The 19,823-nt window shown below is 52.4% G+C and overlaps 1 protein-coding gene across 30 annotated transcripts in view; it reads left to right on the forward strand.

The window, feature by feature from the left end:
• The window catches only part of NFASC (neurofascin), a 203,540-nt gene extending 195,974 nt beyond the window's left edge, over positions 1 to 7,566 (forward strand). For all 30 annotated transcript variants that reach the window (XM_032288900.1, XM_032288912.1, XM_032288902.1 and 27 more), the window contains one exon: positions 1,171 to 7,566. In XM_032288900.1, the coding sequence (XP_032144791.1) occupies positions 1,171 to 1,402 (232 nt within the window). In that variant the 3' untranslated portion in view covers positions 1,403 to 7,566. The remainder of the gene's footprint in view (positions 1 to 1,170) is intronic.
• Positions 7,567 to 19,823: the final 12,257 nt, after the last annotated feature.

Consider the following 19,823-nt stretch of genomic DNA (forward strand, 5'->3'; position numbering starts at 1 on the left):
CTGGATCGCTGCCCTCCCGACAGCTGTCTTTGCCTGGCACTGCTATTAGAAGTGAGAAGGCACTGCCCGCTGTAATGGCAACTCAGCTGGTTGTCTTCCTCATGTCCAGGAAGGACTGGGGGTGGGTAGGGAGCTGGGGGTAAGGGAGGGTATGGTGTGCATCTGCTCAGATCACCTGGCACTGCTGTGGTCCCACCCGCTGAGACCCAGACTCCCACTGCTCATCCACAGTTGCCTCCTGCCCAGGAACCAGGCTCACCTCTGAAGTGTAGCCAGCAGCACCTGGTCCCTGCTCTGAGCCTTTCCAGCCAAGGGAAGGGACATGGTGCCTGAGCAGACGCTGGCTCAGGGAGCAGCTCTGTGCCTCCAGCTGTTCCCAGCAGGCGCATGCCACTTTATCCAGAAGCCTCCCAGCCCTCCCTGCACAAGGGGAGCTTAAGGCCAGGGCCTGTGGGCCTCAGAAGGGCTGGGCAGGGTCCTCCGAGCCTTGCCATCTTCTCAGGTTTGCTGGCGTCCCCTGCCTCCCTGTGTGCCCCCTGCCCCACACCACTCTCACTCACCTGTACTTGCTAAGCCCAAAGCAATTGCATCTTTTTATAGATCAACCAGATAGCTCAGCAAAATACACCAAGACAGGGAAGCAGAGAGGCGGGGGAGAGGCTTTTCCCTTTAAAAGCCTTTCTTTCTGTCAAGGAGAGAGTGTTTCCCTACAGAGTCACAGGTCTTGGGAGATCAAAGCTGGGCCAGCCCCTCTTGATGGACAGACTGAGGCCCAGGTCACAAAACCACACAGTGATACACTCAGGACTAGAGCCATCCCATATGGCCTCACAAGCAGTGGCTCTGTCTCACCATGGGGTGGCCATCCTCTGTCCACTCCCACCACAGACAGAGACCCAGTCTCATGGAAAGGACCTGGACCAGGAGCCCAAAAAGCATGGGTTCCAGTCCCTGCCCTGCCCTGACCTGCAGCCTCCCCTTAGGGAAGGTGCTTGTCCTCTCTAGGCCTCCATTTCCCTTCTGTAGAGCTGGCTGGACAGGGGAGGGTGAAGGGGGGCTGGACTGGGTGGTCTCTTGGGTCCCATCCTCTCTGAGCTGTGTAGGGGATGTGTTGGCAGGAGGCAGCTGCCCCGTCCCACCCCACCTGAGATTCTCTGTCTCTCTGGCCAGTGATGAGGACAACAAGCCCCTCCAGGGCAGCCAGACGTCTCTGGACGGCACCATCAAGCAGCAGGAGAGTGACGACAGTCTGGTGGACTATGGCGAGGGTGGCGAAGGTCAGTTCAATGAAGACGGCTCCTTCATCGGCCAGTACACGGTCAAAAAGGACAAGGACGAAACAGAGGGCAACGAAAGCTCAGAGGCCACGTCACCCGTCAATGCCATCTACTCTCTGGCGTAACAGAGCCCACCCAGGCACAGCCACCACTTTGCAAGTGGGAGGAGGGGAGAGGGGGAGATGAAGCCACGGCAGACCTACCACAAAGCCACCACCACCTTCAGGGACAAGGGTACGATATGGGGGTCTGCCAAGCTGTGAGGACCAGTAACCACCAAGCCACCCACAAGCCCCCTCCCAATGATCCCCCCTTCAGCCCCGGGTGCCACCAGTGTGGGGGAGCTGGAGCCGTGGCTGAGCTCAGCTGGAGGGAGCCTGGTCCCTCTCCCCGTCTCACAGCCACCCCGAGCGTTCCACCACTGCCCGCCGTGGCCTCGGCGCACGCTCCCCGTTTCTGTTGGTCACGGGACTTCTCATTGTCTTAATTTCGCTTTGTGCATCCTTCCCCTCCCCAGACCCAATGTCTCAGATTTTTTTTTTTTTCCTTTTGAAAAAGTGTCCCTGGAAAAGAAAGAATAAGTGGATTCTGCCCCAGGAGACTGCAAAGTTAGGCAAAAAGGATTGATCCATACCAGAACACGTAGACAGGCTGTAGTATTCTAACCAACCTCTGGGCCAATGCGTTTCCGAAGGATGCCTTTCTCGCCATATGCCTCCCCCGGCCCCCAACCCCTCTGCCTTGGCCTTGTCAGTTGCTGAGCTGGGCTTGGCTTCTTTCTGGAAAATGACAGTATTTTTGGCAGGGAGAAGGTGTGCAGGCCTCTTTGCTGCTCTCTGGTTCGGCTGGGAGGTGCGTTTACCTCTTGCTCCTCCTTCCCCACCCCCCTTCTCTGGAGTATCTAAGATGTGAACTGAAGGAGTTTGAGGAACAGGAGTGGGCACTGATAGAAAGGACTTTGACGCCAGTGACTGTGCACCTCAAGCAGAAGAAAATCAGGTGTCTGGTCTCGGGGGAACTGTGCCTACCTCAAGAGAGAAGAAAAAGGCTGGGTTTGGACTTCCTTCCTCCCCACTGGTGAAACCCAGGATGTAGATAGAGGGCTACACCCACTCTGTCCAGAGTAGAGGGCACCTGTCCATGTGGCGGGGCCCATGCTGCCACCCTCAAGGAGATGGAACCCTGTGATGCAAAAGCTTTGCTGGTATGTTTGGGGCATAAGGCACTGCCCCCTCTTCTGTCTCTAGCAGATATCATCTTCTCAGCCAGTTCTGTAGGATACCGAGGTTCTTGTTTGACGCGGTGTGTGGATGGGGACTTGCCCGAGACTGAGCCGGTCTGCCCTTTCATTGGAGTATATACATATCAGGGGACCCTGAGGTGGCACCGTGCTCAGTGCTGTGATGCCCCCGCCTGGGGAGGACTCAATGCTCTTCGTATGCCTTATGCAGCGCTGATCTGTCCCTGGAGTTCCCAGGTTCCCAGCCCCTCCCTGCAAGCCTTGAAGCCTCCAGCAACGTCTGTCTCCAGGAGAGCAGGGCAGCCTATGCAAGTGTTCCGGCAGGACCAGAAATGGCCACTCAACACACGTCCTCACGTCACCCCAAACGGAGACACTCGCAGACCTGCAGTTCTCAGACCGAAGGTGCTGCCTTCATCCTCCCTCCCCACCTAATGCATTTTTGAAACCAAAGGTACCTAGCATCAGAGACAGAGAAGAGGGGGAGATCTTGAGTCTAAGAGGAACCCTTTAGCTGTTTCTGTAGCTCAGGTCAGTTTCAGGAGGGTGAAGCTGATTCCCAGGAACGGATCAGCTGCCACAGGCACAGCCTCCCATTTGAGCCTCCAGCTGCTAGCCAGGGGGCCTGGGCCGGACCAGGGCTCTGTCCTTCAGTGACTTTATTAAAGCATCATTTGCCACATGTTTAAGCCGCAAAGGTATTAGCAATGCTTGCATCATTAATCATCATTCAGCTGAAGGTTGAGCCGGTAGACACATACTCTCTGTCTGCTGGTAAGGAACCGTAGCCCAGAACTGAGCCAATAAGATTGAACCTGAGAGTGTGTGATGGTCATTTGGGCCAAGCCCCAGCCAGGGCTGCTGCCTGGGTGCCTGAGGGGCAGCTTATTACAGTGCAAGGGGACAGGGTAAACAGCAGGGGGTGGGGCGTGAGCTTGGAGGGCCCTCCCCTCGCTTCCCTCCAACACCTGCTTGGATACTAAGCCTAGTGTCCCTGAAGGGAATGCCAGGGAAGTGTGCCTGTGAGCTGAATTAAAGGACTGGGCATTTCCCGAAAACTCTTTGGATCTGAGCAGAGTAGTCAGTTTCTCAGACACTCACTCCATACTGCACCGTACATGCCAGTGAACTCACTGCACCGAAAGCAGGCTCTTAGGGACGGTGAGAAAGTCTGCCACACCACCTGGTGACTGGGAAGGGCTGCTTCCCTCGTCAGGGTCTCGGGGAGAAGCGAACCCACAGCCTTTGCACCTTGTTCCAGCGTCATACTAGGCTCTGTACTGTCCTTTGTATATGAAGAAAATGTTATTGTGGGTGCTGAGGGCTGCCCCCCATCACCACACAGTCCCACCCTTCAGAACAGGAGAAAATTTGAGGTTGAAGAATTAAGTTTTCGCTGAGCAAGGAAGGCAGGTGGTCTGAGAGATCAAATGCTGAGGCGTGGGGATTGCAGGATTCAAGAGGCAGCACCTTTGAGGAAGAGGAGGGTGCATTTTCCATGGAGCCCATGTCAGAGTCCAGCCCAGCTCAGCAGGATAGCAGCACTCCCTGCCAGCTGGGTCTCCCAAGCAACTACCCCAAGACATACCAACAATGAAGGCAGGACAGCACCATGCCATCAGCACTCCGTCCTGTCTGGCTGGGAGGAAAGAGTGCTGGATATCTTGCCATGACTCCAGAAGTTCGGTTGACTGGCCTGCAATCCCATCTGTGTGCTCAGCTCTAAGAGCTGTGGTTTCCTGTGCTTTCATTTGTCCATCCATCCATTCATTCAGCAAATACCCTGAAATCCAGTCTGAACTAAGGCCTGAGACTTGGATACCATGGCACGTGAGTTAGATGTGGTCCCTGCCCTCAGGGGGCTGACAGTCCTGAAATCAAGTGCTGGGACACAGTGGTCATTGGGTTGGGAGCATCCTTCCCTCTATTGCTTAAGCCACTGATGGCTACAAGATTGAAGGGAAGGATTCTGAGGGAGAGCTTGGTCCATCTGGTCACCAAAGCTGGGCAGAACAGGGCAGTCAGGAACCACGTGTGGCTTGAGAAACAGTCCTGCTTCCTGAGCCTCTTGACTCTGCCTCTTGGGGCAAGCTCTTCCACCTGTCTGTATTTTTATGCCTCACTCAGTCCCTCCTTGAATACCTCTTTCCATAGAGAGTCATGGGCTCCCTGAAGGAGTGTCAAGGCCAGGGTTAGGGAGGTACATGGCCATGGGTCGGGGACAGCTGCCTCTCACCTTGCCTGGGTGAGGGTGAATGGGATTCATCTTTCCCTGCCTTGCTTTTGAGGAGACGGCTGAATTTAAGCTAACAGGAAAGCCAAAGCAGCACCCTCCTTTGTGCTCTGAGAGGCTGGAGACATCTGGTCTACCTCCCCACCCCCACCCCTGGCAAGTCATGAAGTCTGGAGAAGTGACCACAGGTCTGGAAGTCAGCCAATGCCAACATTGCTTGCCCTGCAAGGTGCATCTAGGCCCACAGAATGCATTCGTAGTTTCCCTGGCCACAGCCTTGGGAAGAGGGTGGAAACACCAAGGATGTGTGGGTTTCCCAGCTAAGGGACAAGCTCCCCTGCCCCACCCGGCGCCCATGCACGCTCGCACACGTACAGCAGACCGCAGCCCTGTTGTCAGCAGTGCTTCCCAGGGATAGCAATCCAGATTCCGACATTGTCCTGGAGAGGGTTAGTCCACATCCAGGTTGTGTGAGATGAGATGCAAAGGGCTCTGTGTGGGTGTGGAACGCAACTTAGAGGAGCTGGAGAGGCCACCTGGGTTGGGCCCTATTTAGGTCATTGCTGTTGGCGGCACCTAGAGAGAGCATCCAAGCCGAAGGAGTGGGGAACTTTGCCCCAGCAACGGCACAGGCAGCAGGCTCTTTCTGGCACCCTGTGCTGGAGCAGGGCCAAGTCTTAGGGCATCACAAACAACCCGTCTGATGGAAGGAGCAGGGACATAGCACATTTTTGTCTTCGTGAGGCTGCTTTGCTAACTCTCTGAGGAGAGGAAGCCTCTTAGGCTTTCCATCGGCTGGGGCTGATGCCAGAGAATCTCTTTTGTGAGGGGGCAACCGGTTCCCGGGAGGCCGGCACAGGGCACCACTCCCCACTCCTGATGCCTTGGTGCAGAGTGACCTCCCACCCAGTCACCACTCCAGCCAGCCCCAGACAAACACACACAAACCTGTGGTTGTGGTTGGGTCTACCCCGTTAGCTGGCAAAGGGTCCTGCTTGAGCTCTGCGTGGTGGCTGAGGAGTAGCATAGAGGAACGCCCTGATTTTTAAAAAGAATGGGACTCAAACCAATGAAGCAAAGAGCTTGACGTGTCAGGAGGAGACCAGGGCCCTGGGAGGTGTAGACAAGCTGGGGAAAGTCAGACCAGCGCCCTCCCTTCACCTAGAAGGGGCTACCCTATGTGAGTTCAAGCCAGACCATGTGGCTGTCCCCAGCCTGCCCAGCGCAAGCCCAGGGAAGTGTCCTTTCTTTCCTTTCCTTACTAATAATGGGCCTTCCTGAGACACATTCAGAGAAGGATCAGAGGGAAAGGAGAACCATCCAGGAGAGCCACAAGCGCCCACCAAATAGTGTCAAGCCTCACCTGAAACTGATGTTCCTCCTATCAGCATGCTAGTATTAAATGGGTGTTCCATAATGAGAAGAATGGAAATGAAATAGGTACGAAGGCATCTCACTTAGGACAGAATCAGATTTCAGCACGTGAAGGAATCCCAAAGCTGATCTCATTGAAATGATTTATGGTACAGACAAGGATATGCACATCCGCAGAGGTGAAGAGATGTTTGCTCAAGATCACATAGCTGGTGTACTAAGGTAAGGTTAGGGCTTGAGCCTGGGCCTTCTGACTCCTTGTCCAGTGTTCTTTCCTCTCACCACAGCTGCCTCCTTTGAAACAGAGGTATTAAGATCTGTCCTTCCGGCTCACCCTCTCAGACCTCTTTACTGCCTCTCCTGCATCCCCCATATGCCTCCCAAAATGAAAGACAAACAGGATTTTTTCAGGGTCCAAGATCAGTCTGTCTGTGATCAGCCTGTTTCACCCAGCTGTGCAGATAAGGGCAGATCAGGGCCAGTGGAATAGAATAGCTGATTGGTGTTTGTTACTGTGAACATTAGACCATACCCCTAGAACGGTGTCTCTTGCTTTGTAACACATCGGGCCTTCAGCTTGCTGTATTTCTCAGAAGCGAGGGCATCTCTGTCCATTCTGCCCATGGCCACAGGGTGCAGAGAGGCAGCAGGGCCCATGCAAGCCTGCCACCCTGGGATTGCCTGGGCTGGAGTTCAGCAGACATCAAGACTTGTGAAGCAATAAACACAAAACTCTGGGAGAAGATATCCAGAATTTTGTGCACTACTCTGTTTCTTTTTCAAAAAGGAGGCAGATCAGATGGCCCTGAGCTGCCCCTTTTTTCTGATTCCCAATGGCAATGTCCTCAGTCAGTGTTGTCCCTCTGCCCAGCTCCCCAGCTCTTTGCCAACTTCTTCACACTCCTCTTGAGCTGAGCATCAGTCGCCTGGGACATGGCCACCTTCTGTCCTGCTCCCACTCCCGACCCGTGCTGGACCCCGGAGGACCTCCTGCCCTGCCCCCAACACACACCCATATCCCTCACCATTCCAATTTGTTCTTTTCCATGGGGAAGTTTTTTCCCTAGTGTCTCCATCCCTTCCTACGTGTCCACACACACACACAAATTGGTCTGATCTTTTTTCCATTGGTTAAACATTTAACTCCGTGCCAGACCTTGTTTTAACCCCTCTCACATCATGTTCTTTCCTTTTTTGCGAGTTATTTTGCATTAACCAACTTTGTCAGTGACAGATGCGTATCTGAGGGTGTCACGCACAACCTTCAGCAGGGAAGACTTCTGGGCCATGGAGGACCGTCTAATACATGGACTTATAAACTGACTGCATGAGCAATGAAAAGGCCAAATTATTCTGAATTTTTTTTTTTGAATCACTGTAAAAAAACTGATTTCTTTTGTATAGAGAACACTAAAAGTATAATAAAAGTTGTTCAAAATGGACTTTTGCCATGTGACTTGCTCATTTTCCTGATTCGTTCTTATAAATGGATAGGGGAGGGGTGTCAAGGGGCTGATGACACAAGCAGATTGAAGGGTTTTGCATGAGCGCCAGACAGCACACTCTTCCAGAATTCCACCATGCCATCCCCCATCTAGAAGTTGCCCTTATTCTGGAAGACTCATTTGCACAATTTGTGTTTTAAACATAGTGTGACTAGGAATGTGTAACGTGTACACTCATGGAGACACCCTTTGATTCAACGTGATGTGTGTGCTTGTCCACCATTGAAAAAGTGCCATGCTAGGGAAGTTGGGAGAACGAGAGAAATTTGCCATGGTGCCCCATCTCCTAGCCCCTCCTGTTTCTGCACCCCTTGCCCAGCATTGTGCCTGGCACAAAGTAGACACTTCATATTGTTGAAAGAATGGATAAAACTGCTTACTACAAACCCAAAACCCCCCTCAGTAGACTCAAAGGAATCTTGGCCAACAACCAAAAAGAGGCCAGGCACAGTGGCCTGTAATCCCAGCACTTTGAGAGGCCCAGGTGGGTGGATCATCTGAGGTCAGGAGTTCGAGACCGGCCTCACCAACATGGTGAAACCCTGTCTCTACTAAAAATACAAAAAAAAAAAAAAGCTGGGCTATGTGTCGCATGCCTGTAGTCCCAGCTACTCGGGAGGCTGAGGCAGGAGAATCGCTTAAACCCAAGAGGCGGAGGTTGCAGTGAGCCAAGCTCACGGCACTGCACTCCACCCTGAGCAACAGAACAAGACTCTGTCTCAAAAAAAACAACCAAATAGGAAAGGAAAAGAGACAGAGGGGGCTGTGTTGATAAGAAGTGGTGCTCGGCTTTCACCACATCGTCTGGATGCTACCACAGCACGCCTGTAGCTGTGCTGATTCTCCCTAAGGAGTGGCCAAAGAGCCTCACCCAGGCAGGGCAAGACATGAGGGACCCCAGACATTGTTACCTGGGGGCGGTGTGGGGGTTGGCAAGAGCACCAGGAGGTGGTTCTGCTCTTGCAGAAAGTTAGCGGACAATATCTAGGCACAGGCTGTAATGGGAAATGAGGCCAAAGAATACCCCTAAAAATGCAGACCCAAGTCTCCTGGACAGAGAACCACTGGGTAGCTGTCCAACCCAGCTGTGCTTACTCTGCCTTCAGCGTCCTCAGAACAGACAGGGTGGGTGCAAGAAAGAAAACCAGTCCTCAGAACGGATCGTTGACTTGGGGGACTGAGGCTAAAATGAGCCCGATTTCCAGGTCCGGCTCTTCCTGAATTGTTGGACACCTGGGTAGGGAACTCACACACCTTTGAACCTCCCTATTTATTCCTTGGAATATGAGAAAGATTCTTTATCTTTCGCTCTCTCTTTTGTTTTCTGGGGTTTTTTGTTCGTTTTGAGACAAGGTCTTGCTCTGTCACCCAGGCCGGAGAGCAGAGGTGCAATCACGGCTCACTGTGGCCTCCGACCCCCCAGGCTCAAACCATCCTCCCACCTCAGCCTTCTGAGTAGCTGGCATTACAGGTGCCCACGACCGCACCCAGCTAATTTTTTTTTTTTTCTAGAGACAGGGTCTTGCTATGTTGCCTAGGTTGGTCTCAAATTCCTGGACTTATGCAATCTACCCTGCCTCAGCCTGCAAGTGCTAGGATTACAGGCATGAACCACCATGCCTGGCAGGAAGGTTCTTTCTCATCATTCTCAAGTTCACATGCTGCCTTTAAAATTTGCCCCTCACATCCATATGCAGTCTCACCCTTAATCCAAGCCCTCGCGGCCTGAATTGAGTGTTCTTGCCTCCTCTGTGGCCTACTCCCTCAAGAAACTATAGCCAGAGAGAGCTTCTAAAATACAAATCTGATTGTGTCATTCCCTTACGTGAAATCTTCATTCACTACATTAGATAAAATCTAAACTCCATGGTTTGGCATGTTAGACCTTTGGTGATCCAACCCTCAAGTCTCCATCCTCATTTTTCACCACTCCCCGCTAGTACCCCAAATTCTAGCCATTCCAACTATTTCCAGCTTTCCCTGACAACAAAAAGTTCTCACATTTCCCAGTGTTTTCAATTCAATTCAAAAGTATATATTAACAACCTACCCTGTGCCAAATGACAGCTTAAGTAGAAAGCCCAGGCTGTCATGAGAGAAAGTCAAATAAGCAAAAGCGAAATTAGAGTGTCTTGGGCAAAGGGCTCAATAAATATGGGCTCAGTGGATAAATGATGGCCCAAAGGTAGGTCTGCCTGACACACTCTTCTCTGGACCTTCACACCACTCCCCAGTCCTTCTGGCTTCTCTTTCCTCTTCTTGTCCTTCCTCTTTCCCATTCCAAGCCCCTCCAGCCCCCTTTCTCCTTATAGGACATTCCTCCGAGACTCCTTGAAGGCAGCTCAGGGAACACTGTCTGCCCTGACAGCCCTGCAGACACACACACACACACACACACACACACACACACACACACACCCCTATCTCACTGTGCCCCTAAAGCACCTATTTTATGTCTAATGGGGTCTGGCATATGACATTCATTGTCTTTTTTTTTTTTTTTTTGAGATGGAGTTTCACTCTTGTTGCCCAGGCTGGAGTGCAGTGGTGCAATCTTGGCTCACTGCAACCTCCACCTCCCAGGTTCAAGCGATTCTCCTGCCTCAGCCTCCTGAGTAGCCAGGACTACAGGTGCCCACCACCATCCTCCACTAATTTTTGTATTTTCTTTTTTAGTAGAGATGGGGTTTCTCCCTGTTGGCTAGGCTGGTTTCAAACTCCAGACCTCAGATGATCCATCTACCTTGGCTTCCCAAAGTGCTGCGATTACAGGGGCAAGCTACCATGCCTGGCCTTTTTTCTTTCTTTTCTTTTCTTTTTTTTTTTTTTTAAGAGATAAGGTCTCACTCTGTTACCCAGAGCTGGAGTGCAGTGGTGCTGTTACAGCCCTCCACAGCCTCAAACTCCTCAGCTCAAGCAATCCTTCTGTCTCAGCCTCCCATGTGGCTGGAACTACAGGCACTGCCACTATGCCCGGCTAATTTATTTTATTTTCTATAGAGATGGGGTCTCACTATGTTGCCCAGGCTCGTCTTGAATACCTGGCCTCAAGCGATCCTCCCACCTTGGCCTCCCAAAGCACTGAGATTACAGACATGAGCCACTGCACCCGGCCTCATTGCCTGTCTTTCACTAAACTGTGAACATCCTGAGTACAAGACCAGTTTTTCATCTGCATCCACAGTTAAGTGCTTGGCACGTAGCAAATGCCAGCTGAGGGTCAAAATGAATGAATATGAATAAATGAATGAGACAACATTCCTTTGAAAAATAGTGGCCAGGTGAATTTAAGGTTTTCATATCAACCTCTTTGGATATTGGATACTTGGATATGACACTGGGGACAATCCACCGGCTCAGTTTCTAGAACAGGCGCCTCCACTCCATGGAACAGAAGTGAAGAGATGAGGCGAGCATGTTCTTTGAAGAAAACCAACCTCAATGCAACGGAGGCCAGACAAAGCGCTTGCCTCTCTTCAGAGCCCCAGGGACCCAACAGAATGTGAGCCCTCATCCCTGTCTTCTGAAGGCTGCGCCTCCCAGCCCATTAGAAATGCTGATCTCCAGCTTGGAGTGGGATTAAAAGGCCCAGCGGGGAGGGCACAAGCCATCTTCCTGTCTTTATTAAGAGTGAAGGCTGTGCCCCCTCTTGCCCAGCTGCCCACAAAGGGCTGGAATCTGGGAATTCATTACAGCCCTTCTCATCGAGAAGGCCTCTCCTGCCCAGCATTATCTTAGGTGGAGAAAGGCGGGGGAGGGGCCCATTTCAGCATCCCCTCCCCACTTAATGCATCAGAGCCCGTTTGTTTGATGTCAGTTTCTGCTGGAGCGTGGACCGGGCAGTGGGCCTCTGAGCAATTTGGAGCCACAGCTGCGGCCCAACAGCCCAGCCCCCAGTCCCCAGCCCTCACTCCCACTCCCGCCTCAGAATTTGCTGCTGATTAGCCTCAGGCCTCCCCCCATCCCCGACAGAGAAGCATGGCTTTGTGTAGACCTGGGACTCGGCTGAGTCTGATAGGGTCCGCACACAGACCCTCAGCCCTGGCTTGGGTTCACTGGAAACTCATCTCACTTGCACTGAACCCAAACAGGCGTTCTGACCGCTCAGCTTCGCGCATAGACCACTGCAGAGAGCGAGCAGCTAGAGGACAGGGGATCCTTCCACACTGAAGCAAACACACACATCTTCCATGCGTAGCACCCCAAGTGCCCCCTCAAAAGGCTGCATCCTAGTAAACGAAGGATCCAGGCTTGATCCAGTAGAGAGGTTGCAGAGAGCACCTGGGGAGAGCTTTGCATAATGAAGAGGGGGAGATTTTGGACCTCCAGGGCATCCAGGGGGCAGCAAATGAGAAGCAAGAAACAGCAGAAGGGAGATTAGAGGAGTGGTTCTCAAAGTGTAGTCCCTACACTGGCAGTATCTGGACCACCCGGGAGTGTGTAGAAATCCACATTCTTGGCCCAGGACGGTGGCTCACGCCTGTAATCCCAGCACTTTGTGAGGCTGAGGCGGGTGGATCGCAAGATCAGGAGATGGAGACCATCCTGGCCAACAGGGTGAAACTGCGTCTCTACTAAAATACAAAATATTAGCTGGGCGTTGTGGCGTGTGCCTGTAGTCCCAAGTACTTGGGAGGCTGAGGCAGGGAAATCGCTTGAACCCCGGAGGCGGAGGTTGCAGTGAGCCGAGATCATGCCACTGCACTCGAGCCTGGGGACAGATCGAGACTCCTTCTCAAAAAACACAAAACAAACAAAAAAACACACATTCTTGGGCCTCACCCAAGTTCTACTGTATCAGAAACTCTGGGATTTGTGTTTTCACAAACCCTCCAGGTGATGCTGGTGCAGGCTAATGCTTGAGGCCCCCAGGTGAGAGGGATACACCAGAAAGATGTGTATGCCGGGATGTGACCCTTCTTCATGTCCTCTGAATTGGCAATCAAGCCTACTACATTCATGAATTTGCTTCTTGTGAATGGATATTTTATGCAAACTAGCAAAGTTGCTGGATTTTACATCCAAATTGATGCAGGGTGTAACAGAGACTGCATAAGAATAGAGGGGTCAGAGGATGAACCCCCAGAAATTAGCAAAAATTGTGAGGGGAGCTTGGACTTTCACAGCCCATGGGATTGGCAGGGAACTGAGCTGTTTATACATTGCTGTCGAAGAGGCAAGAGGGCACCAGATGGTATTTGGGTCACGACACATTTACATGTAAGTGACTTAAGAGGAAAAGGGGAATGAATACTGTTGAAACCAACTGCGTGAGGCACAGTGCTGTGCACTTTATGCAAATGTTCCCCTTTAGCCTGCACACCAGCCCTTCCACGTAGGGAGCTTTATATCCTGTTACGCATGAGGAAACTGTGACTGCAAATAGCAGAATTTTTTTTTTTTTTTTTGAGACAGAGTCTCACTCTGTCACCAGGCTGGAGTGGCACAATCTCGGCTCACTACAACCTCCATCTCCTGAGTTCAAGCCATTTTCTGCTTCAGCCTCTGGAGTAGCTGGGACTACTGGCACCCACCACCATGCCCGGCTAATTTTTGTATTTTTAGTAGAGACAAAGTTTCACCATGTTGGCCAGGCTGGTCTTGAACTCCTGACTTCAGGTGATCTGCCCATCTTGGCCTTCCAAAGTGCTGGGATTACAGGCATGAGCCACTGCACCCAGCCCAAATAGCAGAATAATTTGCCCAAGGTAAATGACAAAGCCAGAACTAGCTGCCAGTTTGGTCTGACTAAACCCCCCCACATTCACTACTAAAATTGGGGTATGAGAGGGCCTCCCTGTGAAGAATCAGCCCTGGCGTCTGCGCCTCCACAGCATCATGCCAGAGCAGCCCCTACCAACTCTCTAACATGCCCCAGCAACCATTTGCCCCCGATCCTCCGCTCTGGGTAGCGGTGTGTGCAGGCTCCTGAGGAGAGCCCAGGAGAAGGCTGTGGGCACCATGCAGCTCGTGGTCACGAGATGAGGGGCAGCAAACCACAGGTGCTCAGCTTTCTCCAAGTCTGCCCTAAGTACCAAGGAAGAGCCCGACTCTGTAGACAGGTCAGGCACTAGCTGTGTGACCTCAGGCAACTGACTGAACCTCTGTTTGCCCGAGTTCCCTCATCTACACAACAGGCATTGTCATTGTAGCTGCCTCATAGGTTGTTGTAAGGATCATATCTGGCAGTATCTGGACCACCCGGGAGTGTGTAGAAATCCACATTCTTGAATGTGGATTGCTGAATGTTGAAATGTGAAATGGATGGATGTTGGATGTTGAAATGTGAAATGGATGGATGTTGGATGTTGAAATGTGAAAGGTGTCTGAGGTATAGTAAGCACTACATAATAATTTATTAAATATAAATACACGAACGAATCGCTTTCCACTTTCCCCTCTGCTGTCTACCCAAATGTTCCTCCAGCCTCGACATCCTCCTTCCAAACTCCTCCCCATCCTTCAAAGCAGGCTGGAATCCATTTCTCATAATCCCCTTGATCCACAGGCCTGTCTCTCTCTTGAGAGCTGTTCTCGGCCTTCTTGCTCCTCCAGCAGGGACTTCTCTGATATTGCAGGGACTTTGTCCTGTATCTGGCCAGGCTGTAAACCTGTGGCAGGCAGGACCAGTGCTTCATGCCTCTTGCACCTTTGTGGCCCTCGTCCCGTGCCTCACACATAGTGTGTGGAGGTCCATAAATACATATTGACTGATCTCTGGGACCTAGGGGTCCCTGCAGGGTAACCAGGTCCCATTTGTATTCAAGCTGTCTGCATTTCTATATTTATTGCCCAGCTAGTGGTTTAGTCTGCGGAGAATTGGGGTTGCAGGGGGAGGGTGCATACAATATTTCTCTTCCTAAAAGCAAGTTTACCAGGTTCCAAGTGGCTTGATGTAAGGGCCAGTGATGAGTGTTGGGAGCTGGGGTTCACTCTACAGCCCCGTTAATTAACTTTCCCCAAGTCCCCTAAGTGCTCTTGTCTCCCATTAAAGCCCAACGACCCACCCTCATTCATCAGAAAGGACAGTGCACCCTTCACTTCCCTCCCTCCTGCTCCTTCTAGCTCCAGCCTGACTGTTAGGACAAAGCATGACCCTCAACTCACCCGACAACCCATGTCGCAGAAGAGGATAAGGCCGGACGTCCAAAGGCCTGGGTTTGCCCCAAGAGAGAATGACCCCAGGACAGGACTCAGCCACCGTCCTTTCCACAAGCCCCACAGCACTGGTCCCCATGGACTTGGATGCAGTTGCCTCCCTGGGGTCATTTTACAGAGAATTATAGGAGCCTGACTCCCAAGCTTAGAGCTTCCTCCAGGCCACAGGCATTAGGGGTTCCTTCCTTCTCAACACCGACGACACCCCTCCTCGGGGAAGGATGGTCTGGGGAAGACGACATCAATGCAGTCAGCCCCGAGGCCCAGAGGAGCTAATGTCTACCATCCTTCTCCCTACCAAGTCCCAGCAACAATCTCCATGAAAAACAGAAAACACCCAGAAACTCTTTCCTTCCAAATCACTGCATCAATCTCCTTCCCAAGTTTTCTGCAGGGCGTGCCCTGGTGTGGCTGGTGTGGGCGAGGCTGCCGGCTAACTGCAGGGAAGAGAACGTGGGCTGGGTGGGACATGCACAGGGCCCACCCAGGAACCCCAGGGAGCCCCCAGTCCCCTCTCAATGATGTGCCTGTGGCCCAGACCCACGGAATGTCAGGGCTGGAGGGAGCCGTGGTCCACGTCCCTCGTCTTACAGATTCCAGACACCAAGCACTAAATCCAAAACTGGCTCCCACACTGCACAGCAAACGCACCACCCCACCTTCCACATGAGCTGATGCATCCTCAGAGGAAGCAGGCTCACTTTTCAAATGATGGCCACCAGACTGAATCTGAAAAAGCTGAGGGCCTTTCTGGGAGGAGAAAATACATGCCCTTAGGAATTAGATTCATTCCAAAGCCAAATAGCAATAGTTTGGGATTTTCGGCTGCTGCAGACCCTCCACAGCCCTCTATCCTCCCGTGAAACCTGGCAGCTGGGGCTGTGGCCAGCTGGGGAAAGTTAAAGGCAGGCACAGGCAAGATGGGAAGTTTCAGGCAGCTCATCCCAGTCGAAGCTGAGGAATATGTAGGTGTGACTTTGGTTCCCAGAAGCAGGCAGACTCTAGACCGGAGTCTCTGCACCCGCTTTCTTCCCTCTCTCCAAACCCGACGTGCACCTGCTTCCATCTCCCATCCTCCAGCCCCTCCTCAGAGCCAGCAGACCACTCTCGCAGGTCCATCAGTGGCTTTTAACTGAGCTCCCAGCTTTCATCCTATTAGTGAGCCCTGGAGTAATTACGACTTCATTAGCCAAATAGGTTCTTGGTTCAGAGACTCCCTCCTACAAAACAAAACACACACCCGCTTCCCTCCATCTGAAGTCCCTCCCCCGAGGCCTGCAGCTAACAATGCAGCGGCTTCAGGGAAAGCCAGCAGGAAAAGGGGAAGGAGAGAGGCAGGCCGGGGTGGGGAGGAGGCCCCCGCCCTACTCCAGGGCGCATCTGTCAGCTGGCCCCCAAGAGACCTGTGACAGGGAGAGGGATGACACTCCAGCAAATGAGGCCATGACCCCTCAGAGCTGTCTGCTGTCCCTTGCCCTCTGGCCTTGCTCACCCCTCCCGTTAGGGGCTTAACCCATGGCCACTGCACTTCCCAGATGGGTAGGCTGCCTTCTCAGCTGAGGGCTCTCTGGGCTAATGTCCAGGGCCTCCAGAGCGCAGGGCAGTCCCGGCTCCCCAGCCCCATCTCCCACCCTATACTTCAGCTGCTGCAGCTCCAGGAGCAAAGAAGCCATGGGCCTGCCAGAAAGGACAAAGCCGTGCCCCCAAACTCCCTGGCCAGGGTAACTTTAGCCAGCCTGTGGCCACCAGACCAGACAGGCAGGTCCTTGACACCTGGGAAAGATGCCACAACCCCCTGGCATCTTACTGTCATCCCACACCTCAGCATCAGAGTTTTCTTTGGGTCTGCATGAGTTCCGCATTGCAATTAAAACCACCTACACTTGGGCAATTGCTTATCCTCCTTCTCTTTTCCTACTGTTTTAATGGATTTTAGGAGCATAGAGTCTAATCCTCCTGCCTCTAAGTGGGACCTAGCTAACCTAGGCTATGCCAAGTCTTCCTGAGTTTCTCCAGCCAGACAATGCTAACCACAACTCCTGCCACTCTGCCAGGCCAGGTAAGCATCCAAGAGGAGGCCTCGCCAGCTCGCAATGCTGTATTTGCCTACTCTCTGCTAGGAGAAGGGGCAGGCTCCCTGCAGACCCTCCGGCACGTGCCTCTTTGTCCACGCAGCTGCCAAAGAGAACTGACTGCTTCTTCTGGGAGCTTTGCAAGTAACAGCTGATGAATTCTCACTCCTGCTGAGGGCCCCTCTGCTTGGGTCCTCCACCGGCAAGATGCCATCTGCTGAGGCTGGACCCAGAGGCAGAGGGATAGATGAGATGACCTCCAGACAGCCTTGCCATTTACAAGACTCCAGACTACACACAGCCTTGGCCCTCGCTCTGGCCCTAACTTGACCCCATTCTGTCCCCAGGCCCAACGACTCAGCCTCCATCCTCCCTCCCCACCACCCCAATCCACAACCAGCCCAGAGGCCAGGCAAGTGGATCCCTGCTCCTTGCGCTTCAAGGGAAAGGAGTCCTCCGAGGCCAGCCCAGCTGCACACACGGTGCCCTCGCTTGTATTCCCTGAACACAACCGTCCTTTTGTTAATTCTGCCATTTCCCAAAGTGCCAGGAGCATCTCATCTGACAGCCACAGCATCTGTTCTTCTCACTTTCCAGAAGGTCGGGTGGGAGCCGTGCCAGCTCTTCCCCAAGGCTCTTCCAGTCTCATACTTCTTCCACCTGAATTGGACACCCTGCTCACCTGGTCCCCAGGGGGCACCTCCAGTTCCCTTTCTGCATCCCTGGCCACTGGCACCCCTTCCTATGGTCACGGTTGGCAGCCTCAATAACCGTCTCACCTCCCGGGGTCAAGCTCACCTGGCCAAGCAGATGGGTACCTATCCTGTCCCTTAGGGGACTGCAGGGAAAGTGGCTGTTTTCCATTTGAGGCCTGCCCAAGGCCCCTAGCAGGTACAGGAGCCACAAGGTGCCAAGAAAAGGAGAAGACTCATGCTTGGTCCTTTCCAGGGCCCCCTCCCTCAGTACACGCAGTCTTTGGAATGCTCAATTGATTCCAAAGCAGTGACACTCTGGCTGGTCCCCAGCCCATAAGACCCACTGGGAGTCCAGCCTGGCCCTGCCCCAAGCTTTAGCACCAGGCTTCTTGACCTCAGTACTATTGACACTTCGGGCTGGGTAATCCTTAGGTGGCGGGGACTGTCCTGTGCACTGCAGGATGCTTAGCAGTGTCCTCACCTCTACCCACTAGATGCCAACAACACACCTTCTACCCTCACATGCACTTCCATTGTGATAACTACAAATGCCTCCAGACCGTGCCAGATGGATCCCTGGTTAAGAACCACTGAGATAAGGCAAAAAAGAAACCCAACCCCTGAGTGTCAGTGACTGAATCCCCCTTGTTTCTGATTCCTAGGCTGCAGGTGACAGAGGGATGGCTTAAACCAGGGATCAGCAAACATTTTCTGTAAAGGACCAGATAGTAGATATCTTCAGCTTTGTTGAATGAGTATCTTCACACAGCCTCTGTTGCAACCACTTGACTGCTGGTGTGGCGTAAAAGCAGCCACAGACAGTACCTAAATGAATGAGCGTGGCTGTGTTCCAATTAATCTTTATTTATGAACACTGAAATTTTAATTTTATATGATTTTCATGTGTCACGACGTCTTCTGATTTTTGGATTTAAAAATGTAAAATGCGTTCTTAGCACACTGTGTGCCCCTGGCTTACAGGATCTCAGAAGGGTCAAAACACCGGGGGACCTGTTGACCTGCTCCTAAGAAATTAACAAAGACAAGGGCAGGGTTTGAAGTTGTGAATGGAGTCCTGCTCCTCTAGGACAGGGAGGAGGATCATGCACCCACAATTCCCTTTGGCGCAGTAACTGCAAGTACCGTTTTTAGTGGGGCAACCCCACCGACCTCAGCAGCACCAGCAACATAACTTGCAGTGCCCAGTGGAAAATGGGAAGGCCAGACCTCTTGTTTGAAAGTTATTCTACATTCCAAAACAGCAGCAGAAGGATATTACAGCAAGCAAGGGGCCCTTCTGAGCACAGGCTTTACACACAGGCTGCGGGTCCAGGAAGATGGCCCTGGACCCCAGTCTACCTCCGAGGGAGGTCTGTACCCACCTCACAGCCTCTGCCAGCTCAGGCTCATTCTCTGACCCTGATGGACAGCTTCTCCCACGGACCCCGCACGATGACACCTGGCTGAGGCGGTGAATAGAGAGTTAAACCTGGCTCATGCTCCCCTCCCCATGCTGTGTGCCCCGGTGCAATTCTATACCTGCTTTGGGTAATTTGCACTACCCAGGTTGGTACTGGTCCTGCCTTGAGAGTAGCCAACTGTGCCCCAGTAGGGAATGTCTACCCCCATTCTGAACCCCCAGAGAGGAATGGAATGACCCAATCATCAGTTCATTTAACAAATATATATTAGTGGGCAGGATACAGTGGCTCACGCCTCTAGTCCCAGTACTTTGGGAAGCTGAGGTGGGTGGATCGCTTGAGCTCAGGAGTTCAAGACCAGCCTGGGCAACATGGTGAAACCCTGTCTTTGCAAAAAACAAAAATAATCAGCCAGGTGTGGCAGTGCCTGCCCATAGTCCCAGCTACTTGGGATGCTGAGGTGGGAAGATGGCTTGACCCCAGGTGGCAGAGGTTGCAATGAGCTGAGATCGAGCCACTGCACTCCAGCCTGGGCAACAGAGCTAGACCCTCTCTCAAAAAACAAAACAAAACAAATACATATTGGGCCTTTGCCAGTATGCTCAGGGTACAAAGATATAAGATGCAATGACGGAGATACCCCACCCGCATAGAGATTAGTAGGCAGGATGCCTATGAAGGGATAAGGGCACTGCAGAGGGTCACCTACCACCTACAGGGAGAGCCCAGAGCAGGTCTGGAGTGACTGCTGGCCTGAATCTTGAGAGCCAGGGGGTTTAACAAGGTACACACAAGAGGGAAACGTGCTATTACAAGCAAGGAACAGCACAAAGAGAGAGAAATGAGAG

The sequence above is a fragment of the Sapajus apella genome, unplaced genomic scaffold (assembly GCF_009761245.1).
Source record: "Sapajus apella isolate SASKATOON/1434 unplaced genomic scaffold, GSC_monkey_1.0 scaffold22, whole genome shotgun sequence".
Taxonomy (NCBI): Eukaryota; Metazoa; Chordata; class Mammalia; order Primates; family Cebidae; genus Sapajus; species Sapajus apella.